The 10,390-nt window shown below is 35.0% G+C and overlaps 1 protein-coding gene across 2 annotated transcripts; it reads right to left on the bottom strand.

The window, feature by feature from the left end:
* Positions 1 to 1,760: 1,760 nt before the first annotated feature.
* Positions 1,761 to 9,060, bottom strand: LOC113229281 (eclosion hormone). 2 transcript variants are annotated; one of them, XM_026462826.1, is made up of 3 exons: positions 9,028 to 9,060; positions 5,460 to 5,558; positions 1,761 to 2,661 (listed from the first exon to the last, which is right to left on the bottom strand). In XM_026462826.1, exons 2-3 carry the CDS (start codon positions 5,545 to 5,547, stop codon positions 2,486 to 2,488), a joined length of 264 nt encoding a protein of 87 aa, XP_026318611.1. In that variant the 5' UTR covers positions 5,548 to 5,558; positions 9,028 to 9,060; the 3' UTR covers positions 1,761 to 2,485. The 2 variants fall into 2 exon arrangements, with proteins under 2 accessions (XP_026318611.1, XP_026318612.1); XM_026462827.1 differs by lacking the exon at positions 9,028 to 9,060 and adding an exon at positions 6,344 to 6,378.
* Positions 9,061 to 10,390: the final 1,330 nt, after the last annotated feature.

The raw sequence follows: 10,390 nt of genomic DNA, 5'->3' as shown, positions 1-10,390 counted from the left end.
TCACTTTTCGTAATATTTGAGTATTTGTAAACGCAAAACAATAAATTCAAAATTTCATGTGACATTCCCGGATATTCCCATTTAACCTAAAATATTCCCAAATGGAATATTGATCTATTTTAATTAAATGTTTGCATGTCGATGATGACTTATCGATATATTATGGTACGACACTAAGGAAATCCTCCAATTGTTCGTTCAATTTTTGTTTAGGTATCCACGTTCATTCTGTAGTTAGGGCAGCTCCTTTCTTTTATTTTTTTTCTATCCTCTAAGACTCGGAAGACTCAATTTCCGATCGGGAGAGGCAATCAAAATCAAGCTGCAGGTCGTTTTCAAACAAATACCCGGCGGAATAACGCGCAGTATTTTTCGCCACACACATCGCTTGTAATATCTGAATAGGCTTTTAATGCGAAATCGCGCCAACCGCATTTACTAAGAAGAAGCGAGTGCGGCTCGATAAACCCAATTGCACGCGCGCTTTCATTGCCAATCGTGCTTAATTACAATTTGGCTGCTAACATTCGTGACAAATTAGTGATATTTATTTATTTCAGACTGATTACGGTGGAGTTTTTGAAATTTGATTAGCCTGGTCTATTATAAAAAGCAATCAGTTCTAGTCGCAAAAAACTAGTTTTAGTCGGTCCGCCCGCCGTTCAAAGTTATAATGGTGTTTCTGTAATTCTAAAATTTTGCGACAAGAACCATTTAATTTACTTTTTCTGGTGCAACCAGATCTTAAGCTAGACACTGTGCTTCTCGAGATTCAAAAATGGTGCAGTTGGAATAAAATTGTTTCAGCGTGGACAGTAAAACACCTTCGTTCCTACTAGTTCTATTGAGTAGAACATTGTTATATGGTTATAACTTTTAAACGGCATAACGATTAAATCTATTTTTATGACTAGAACCGACTAAATCACGACTTTTAGTGCAATCATATAGATGTAGTGTTCGAGATTGAGGAATGGTGCCGTTACGCTTATTCCAGCGTAAACAGTAAAACATACTTTAACTTTTGAACGATAGACCGACCCCTTCGACTAAATCTAGTTTTAGTTGCAACTAGAACCGAGTAAATGGTGTCTTTTTATCTGACTAATCAAATTTTAAAGACTCGAGCATGGTCACGATGCAATGGAATAATTTTAAATCTCGTTATGTTTGAAACAGTACTTAATTATCATGTTCAGACACAGATGTCTTGCCCTAAATATAATGTTGCAAGCTTAACACTGTTAGTTTGTCTGTAAGAAATTTGATCACGTGATCCTATTTGACCACGGAACCCTAAAAATAAAATAAACTTTCCAATTTAACAATGTTTATTGAAAGCGACACACCGTTACAAAAACCAAATTTTTATTTGTCTGTTTTTATTAAATTAAAAAATTGGAAACTCGCACACCGAAGCTTTCACATACGTTAGTACATTTTTATATTATCAGACATATAATTAATATTATTTACGATTTTCCGTCGTCAAAAAATTTGAAACATTTTTATCCATTTTTTTGCTTTGAAATTCTGTCTTACTTTTTCTGCAAAATTTACTTAGTATAAATTGAAGGTACAGAGGCAATTTCTTTATGCCGTCGTTCCATTACATTGATAGTGACCATGACAAATGTTGTTTTTTTTTGTTATCCGTAGTATCTACAGTAAGGAATTAAATATTAGGGACCAGAAACAAAAATTAAGAATTTGATTACCTACTGGGTAAAGTCTAGGTAGGTAGGTACTAGCTTATCGGAAAAAATATGAAAAATTTTTTGAAGCTACAAATTAATATTTCTTTTATCGGTTTATGTACTTAATTATAGGATTACATTTTTAACTTACATTTAATCCCTGTAATATGATTAATATAATAATAAACTTTATTTATTCTAGGTATTGAAACGCTTTGGTACATTCTATGGATACCCGTGACTTTTAAATAGTGTGTAAAATGCTGATACCATATCGTATAACGATAATGAGGTACAAAATTGTTCTAGAGCACTAAATGACGTCTACTAGAATCACATCATCGTTGCTTCTAATTATTCATAAGTAAGAGAGAGAGAATAGTAGAATAAGCAACCATTTTGGTTAAATTAGGCTATAAAATTCTATAGACATGATGTATTCAAAATGGCTCACCTCATTTTATCTTTTTTTTGTCTACACGGACTAAAACTAGAGACAAAAAGAAGCCATTAAAGATTTGCGCGCTCCATTTTGCTCGATCGTGATAGTACAAACAGCCCATGCAATCTGTTCGATCGTACATTCTCTAGATTTGCCTCTAGCCGAAAACTCACGACACTGATGTGACAAAAGAACGTGGTGATTAGTATGTTTTAATTACATATGTCAGTAAATGTGCAGGAGACAAATTATGCTCTTAAGTAATGTGTTAAGCCTACATTAATTAAATTATGGTTTGAAACCGCATTAAGCATTTTACACACCAATCGTCAAAAACACAATCGTTTTAGAGCTTATTTAAAAACTGTGAAATCGAAGCGTAGTCTTCACATTCTGGAATAAATTTGCCCTTGAACTTGATGCAGGATTCGGCGCAGAGTGGCCCTTCGAACCACGCACCGAGCATTTTCTTGCATTGTGCGCAGTTTTCGATGCATACTTCCAAGGACTCGTAACTGGTAGCTATGGAGTAGAGAAAAATAAGTGTTTAGTACCGCTGACAGCTATATTGATATCAAACAGAGTTTGGAATTGCACGTGTCATGTCTTTCGCATAAAAATCACAAATACAACCACAAATTCATCTGTAAACACACAAATACCAATTGCATAGAAATTGCCTCCGCGGCCGTACGGTTACCATGTTGGACTGCCATGCAGACGTTCCGGGTTCGATTCCCGGGCCGGGAGAAATATTTGTATGGCCTACATTTATTTCTCTCGTGAGTTTGGGTGTAGTTTGTGATGATGGCACCTGGGACATAGAGTTAACCTAGTGTGTAACTATAAGTGTGTGCGTTATTTATTTATATTGCAATTCCGTGGTCGCTATTATCATATTATCATTATACCTTGTCCAACGTATTTGCAAGGTCAGACAGAAGAGGGCACTGCCAGCGGTTTGGGTACTCTACAGTGGCAACCCAATTTTCATGTATTGCACTGAATTATTGTGCTTTATCTAATTTTATTATTAAGTATAAGATCCGACCGGATCAAAGAAATTTTTCCTGAGTGTATTTTCTGAGTGTTCGATCTTTGTATTAATAATTATAAGTATATATACTTATAATAAATACATTTACATATCGGACCGAAGGATTTTTTTCTGAGTGTTCGATCTTTGTTTAATAATTATATCAAACTAGTGGAGTAGTTTCACATAAAAAATAATTGAATATCAATTTATTAAAAATTTAAATACAATGAATAGCGACGTTACTAGCCAGGGCTGGTAGCTGTACAGGTATCTAATAGGGTGACGAAATACTTAAGATTTCTCATAGATGGCACTACGGCTAAAAAGTCGTTGAAAAACCAAATATAAAGATACGACAACAAACACATAGAAAAATTCGTTAGGTCCGCTGGTTTGTTCCGTGGCTAAGTTGGTATAGCGTCTGGCACGGTATAAGTAGACGTCGGTGCGAGTCCGGCCGGATCGAATGAATCTTTTCTGAGTGTTCGATATTTGTATTAATAATTACAACAAACTAGTGGAGTAATTTGACATAAAAATTTATTTGTAAGTCAATGTAAAAAATAATTAAATGTCAATTCAATAAAAATTGAAATACATTTACATATTTTCCATATACACTATAGAGATTTACTTGTTAGAAGTAGTTACCTGCATTCGCATTTTGTCATGTACAAAAAATATGACGTACTTATATTAAATTCTACTTACTCATTATTACAAACGTTTTCTTATTCCCGCTAAATTTTACAATCGATTGAACACATGTGTTCATTACTGATATATGACTTAACTCCCAAAGGCGTTTATTTATTCATGAATACGACGAACAATAAAGTTTTAATATATACATTTTAAGACTTTCGTGATTATTTACTAATTACAGATTTCTTCCCAAAGTACGAGTTCTTTTTATTTTCCCGATATTTCGGGAAATATCGGGAACTAAAGTGTTAAGCTTTTTTGGAAGTACACTGTTATTACGTAACCACGTAGGTAGTTAGTGTTATAGATATTAGTGTAGAGGATCTTTACGACATTTTGGGTATAGTGACCTCATGTAATCGGTAAACACAAAATGTTCGCCATAAATACAACTGGTCAATGAAACAGAAAAATGTAGGTTTTTACCTCCACAGTATACTTACAAGCACCGCTGTGGATACAAAATTTACATTAAAAATGCCCATTTTTAAATAAAGCATCCTACACATTTTTTCATTGAGTTTTTACAACCATGCAGTATGCATTTCATTCCGTCACAAAGAAATCTTAATATCCACGACAAAACCGAACAAGTCGTGAGCTTGATGGTAAGCGACACGCGACACTCAGAGCTTTAAATCGTAAAGATCTGACGGGTACTGCTACGACGCCCGTCACCCTGAGACATGAATTGACAAGTCCCACATGCCCGTAATTTCACCGGTCCCATATTCTTCAAAGCCGGAATGTATGTTGTAGTAATGCTCACATTACTGATTGGTGGTAGAAAGAGGCAGTACATTTCTGGACGAACTCTACAGCTACTAAAGCAACTCAGTTGTAAGCAATTACTTCAAAGCATTACTTACCAGTGAATCTCGTATAAACTGTCATTACGAGGTCAAGTGTAAGCGATTAAGGTGAGTTTGCGTAACTTCGCAGCGAAAGTGAACAGTCCAACTAAATATTGAGGTCATTGCCTTACATCACACGAACAGTCACATCTGACTTAGGTTTTTCCATTAGCTTCAAAACCTACAGGAAATATCATGCATCTTCTGATTAAAAGATTGGCTAAGAAAAAGGTAGTCCATAGAATTTCGAACTCTCATGTTTCGTACTACATTACAACAACAAAAGGTCAATAAAATCGTTTATTCGTTAAAAGTTTGAATTGTCTTGTAGACGTACTTAAGAGACGATAGATTTCGTCTATTCGAATAATCTACGAAAGTTTCTGATTTTCTAACATTCCTAAGAAGATGAATCTATTTAAGAAGTGTTTCTGGTAAACTAATTTGGTTTGAATGGTTTGTTAGATCCAAGCTCATAGAGGTAAAAATAACACACCCACGATTTGTAATAAAAACCAATTTACCCATGTTTATATTTCTGGTTAGGTTGACTATTAAATAATAAACGCATTTGACATAAATTTTTTTTCAACGTTTTACACATTGATTTAAAATACATAAAGTTTCCGATGTCCGTTGTCTTGCTAGACTACACTAAAAATCGTTTATGATATGAAAACTACTAGAAAATGTCAGTAAGAAGGACTGAATACAAAACTTACCTATGGCAGGGTTACTGGTTACGTAATTCAGGTGAGCCAGAGCAAACACTGTGAGCAGTGCAAACGCCGCGGTAATCTTGCCGGCCATTTTGCAGGAATCTGTGAACCAGTAAATTTAAAATTTCGAATTCCTGACAATAGCCGGTAGTGATCACGTAAAATAGTTCACGCATTTTGTACACAGAAGAGTTTTTTACCCAGTCGTTGGCGATAAAGCATGATAGATACCTAGATAGACTTCCACGAATATATTCTACGGCAACAGTGATGTGAGTACGTCTATATATAATGTACTATAGAAATGTATGGTAGCGTATTCGAAGGCAGCGTCATTGTTTAATAGCTGTTTTGCCGCATTACTGATGCTTACCAAGCCGCGAGTGGGTCAGAAAAGAACTCCACCGTAACTTATGCCAAAAATAGTGTTTGAAAGCTGCTTCCGAAAAATGGTCCTGACAATTTTCCAGTCTAAACCTTACAAACTCGTTAGTGGTTTTCACAGAAGTAATGGAGGAGCAGAGTAGGTTTACCATCGCTCTACCACTAACTGACTTAAAGTGATTTGGAAATTAAACTATTTTTCCGGATTTAAATCGCGTATATTTGTTTTTTCAAACAAAGTGATTTGTTCTTATGAATCCTTATATCCGTGTCGATCTATTGGTCAGGTTGTAAAAGCTATGTTATTGGGACAGTTGGATTTTCTTATGATTTTGTAACGCAAGTAAATTCATCAACAAAAGGTATACTTTGCTTCTGTTATTTATCCGTTACCTAGACATTGGAAAATAGATATATTTGCAAATCTTTTCCGTTTTGATAAATGTCTACTAATGACACTGAAATGTGCACAAATTGATAAAGCACCTAATCATGAAACTTACCGGCATTTATTCCAACGGAAACTGACCTGTGCAAAACGAAACCGTTCAAGAAACTCACTGCACCATAAAAACCAATCACTTGAGGACACTTTAAGGTCACAAAGTGTCGTGAAAAATTCGCCCGTGTCGACGACCGATCGCATATTGAACGTGTTTAAATATGAAACCAGTTAAAGTGTACTGTATGTGTAGGCGCATAATGGAGGGGCGGCGCGTGCGCAAGGGGCATCCCAGGAAACGGATCTGTACCTTTGCGAAAGCCGAAAGTTCTAAGTAGGAAGTCGACTACGCTATGTTATCAACATATGGACATGACTATTAATATTAATAGCTCAATTTTGAAAATAATTGCAATTCTCTTTGTACATGATTATCGTGAGTACCTATCAAGAAAAACAAGACAAGGCTTACATTAAATAATTTATAGTTTAAGGTAATTTAAACGTACAAACATGCGATGTGTGGACAGTCACAGTTGCAGTTTTATGGCTAAGCTGTTACGCAAACTTAGGACCACGTTAGTTATGAATATAGCGAGAATATGCTAGTTAGGACTTTTATAAAACTTTTATGATGAAACTAGTTGCATTTTAGAAAGTTTTTCTTATTGCTTATAGGCAAGCATTTGACCACAACTCAACTGATCATGGAGACTGCCCATATTGACGTAATATAGGACAGAACAAATTTATTTAGAAGGTGCCTATTCGTTCTGGTATAGAAAAGGTTAACGTATATGTTTTTAAGAAAACCGCAACCTGATAATTCTACCCCTTAGCTATATATGTATGGATCTGTACAAAAATTGTTCGTGTAGAAAATAGGTATTTTCACGTGTGTTAAGTGCATTCAGAAATTTTCTGTAGTGGACTTATAAAAGATGGCACCGAATATTTGTAGTTGCAAGGCAAAATATTTCGAGAAATTTTTAAAATTATATTATTAGTGAAGTAAACAACGATTATAATGGCGGAGTGGGACTGAAATAACAATAGCATGTAATGTCTGTCTGTCATGTCCACATTAGGAATTACTCTTAAATGACTGAACCACACGGAATATCCTATAGCATAGGACGCGTATTCTACTTCCGCGTCGAGGCTAAAAAGTCAAATGTAAATAACCTGTAGCTACGCGTGCATAAAGTAATTCATAGCTACCGAATGTTGCAGTACACAGCTCTTATTCTGAGCAAGTTTTCAAGGCGACGCGTGTTTCACGACGCAGTGGAAATTATACTAGAAACGACCGACGCGCTCACGCCTCTCCCTCACATTTAGGAAGCGGATCTGCTATGACACAATCGGTTTATCTTACAACTTCCTAAACTCCGTCTCATAAATTCATAATCCTGCCGGATACAAAAAATGTGGCATGATTGATTCTCAGTCATCTTTAAGTTCCGCATATGAAATCATGAGGAAAAAAAGCGTTGAGCGATATTATTAAATTGGCAGGTGTAATTGCGTATTTAAGCATTCTGCATGTAAATTGGGTTTTTGAAATAATACAAATAAATCACATCGGCGCGATTAAATTTTTAATAACGGTGACCGTAATGCGAGTTCTTTGTTTACAAACAGGTTTTGTTTTGCAGAAGTAAATTTCCGCTAAAAAGTTCCTGTAAATAACACGAGAAGTTGCTCGATAATGTGTATATACCAACTGAGAATTTTATGTTGGTTGTGAATAATAGCCCAAACAAATAGACTATCCAGAAAAACCTACACAAAATGAAAAAATATGTTATGTCGAAGATAGGTAGGTATTTATAGTCTTTTTTCAAAGTGACGGGACGAGCAAGTCGTGCGCTTGGTGGTAAACTAACTGCACGACTGTCCATGACAGTTGCAGTGCCACTTATTGCTTTAAATCATACAGGTTTGAGTGGCATTGCCACTGCCCCCGTCACCCTGAGACATAGGTTTGATAAGTCCCATGTGCCAGTAATCTCACCAGCACCCTTCACATTACAGCTTGGAGGCAGAAATAGGTAAGGTGGCAGTACTACCCTGGACAAACTCTTTTACAAGGAGCTGGTACTGCTACTAAATTCAATCAAGTTACTTTTCTCTACATTATTTCGGTAGCGTCCGGAGGTTCGGAGCTCGTGTAAATTATCGTAAAATATTTTTACTATTTCAGGATATTAAATAATAGAAGTATTGTGAAGACAATAAAGAAATGTGCTCCCCTTGCTTCACATGCCTCTTTATCACACAAATTACCAACACAACACTTTCATGTTGCACTCTGACCATTAGACGAATGTAAGTTTGAATTACTTTAGACAACTATAATTGTAAGTATGCTCAAACTTCTTTTATATTTTATACAATAGATGTAAGATATACACATATGGATATAGAGGTGTATGTAACAAATACATGCAATTGAAATATTTAAGATATTTAAAAGTGTAAGCAAGATCAGCATCACTTATTGGTTTGTAATATTGATATCCAAGTGTGGAGGTTTGTAATCGGCTTATTTTTTTTATATTGTTTAGTTTTATACACCATTTTTAACTTATAGCTGTAAACTAAAATAATATTCTAGAATAACAAAAATTGCCACCGAAATTAAGCAGAGAAAACGAACCTAAACATTACCCAGATGTTATATTTAGCATTCAAAGATTAACTACTTAGTCTCCCAAAATGAGATAAGAGCGAAGTACTTACTCAGAATAAGGAGGAAACTTCTATAGGCTGGAGGGACGAAGTGAAATGTGCACACAATAAATTCTACCAGGGTTTTATATCAGAGGCAATTTGCTTCTTTTAACAAACCATGACGAAAACAACAGGGGATGCTATTTCATCCATTAGCTATATGGATCTGGTAATAAGATTCGTAGTTTTCCAGATAAAAAGTTGCGCAATAAATAAGTAACATAACTTAGGCATGTAGATAATGTTGACCTCAACATTATTTGAACAATTTCATACTTTGTGTATGTTTTTATAAACTCTTAATAAATCTAAAGAGCAGTCAATTATTATCCTCGTTATTAAGTTTTTAATGAGTGTCGAACTTATTTGTCAACATGTTGAGTTTCATAAAATGCATCATACTATATCATTATCATAATTATTGATGTCTGACATCCACTCGATCAGGTTGTAAACCTAGAAAAATAGCACGAAAGAAATTTTCACGTCTTGCCCGTGGACCACCTGCCTGGTTCACCTATATATGAACCACGAGCAATAATTTTATCCCGTGGTTTACCTCTTACGTATAAAATAGAAATTACTCAAAACTTATATTGGTGGTGGTCAACCTCAAACATTAACATTTTGAATACCTCCATAGCATGATTCGTTTCTAAATGATTAATTTTATTGATGTTTCTTGAACAATACAATATTGCTACCTTTTCGTAGAATTAAAATAAATTAAGTCCTCACTACTCTTTTATACCTACTTTTAAAATTTAATTTATCCGCAAATTAGTTCTTCAGGTAACAACTCGTCATATAGGTCAATTAATAGACAATAAAATAATCTTATATATCTTTGCAATTGAAAATACGCGAGGCGCACTATAAGTTTCCGCAATGAATAAGAAAAAAATACTATAAATGGTCTGAAAAATGGTCAGAAATGAATTTATTGTTTCTCAAAATATTCTCCGTTAGCGTTAATGCACTTTTTCATACGAATTAACCAATTTTGAAAACATTTATGACAAATTTTTCATACTCTTCGACAGCCTCTTCAGGTGATGAAAATCGTTGACCGCGTAACTGGTTCTTAATTTTTGGAAATATATAAAAGTCACAAGGTGCCAGGTCGGTACTGTACGCGGGATGGCTCATAAGGTCAACGTTGTTCACCTTTAAAAATTCATTTGTCTGTCAGGCCGTATGAGAACTGGCATTATCGTGGTGCAAGATGATACGGCATTTACGGTTATTTTTACGGAGTTTGTCAATCACTTCCGGCAAAGAAATGGTCGTGTACCAATCACTATTCATGGTACAACGATTCTCCAAAACAACAGTAGCCATGTGGCCAGTTTTATTAAAAAAAGAAGCAATC

The sequence above is a fragment of the Hyposmocoma kahamanoa genome, unplaced genomic scaffold, assembly GCF_003589595.1.
Source record: "Hyposmocoma kahamanoa isolate Upper Pololo Valley unplaced genomic scaffold, ASM358959v1 296, whole genome shotgun sequence".
Lineage (NCBI taxonomy): Eukaryota > Metazoa > Arthropoda > Insecta > Lepidoptera > Cosmopterigidae > Hyposmocoma > Hyposmocoma kahamanoa.
Note: the sequence above shows the minus strand (reverse complement) of the source record. Positions and strands in the feature narration are given on the sequence as shown.

Coding starts and splice junctions, on each gene's coding strand:
- LOC113229281 (XM_026462826.1), bottom strand. CDS start 5,547: ATGGCCGGCAAGATTACCGCGGCGTTTGCACTGCTCACAGTGTTTGCT. Junction 2,662..5,459: donor AACCAGTAACCCTGCCATAG/GTAAGTTTTGTA, acceptor TCTACTCCATAG/CTACCAGTTACGAGTCCTTG.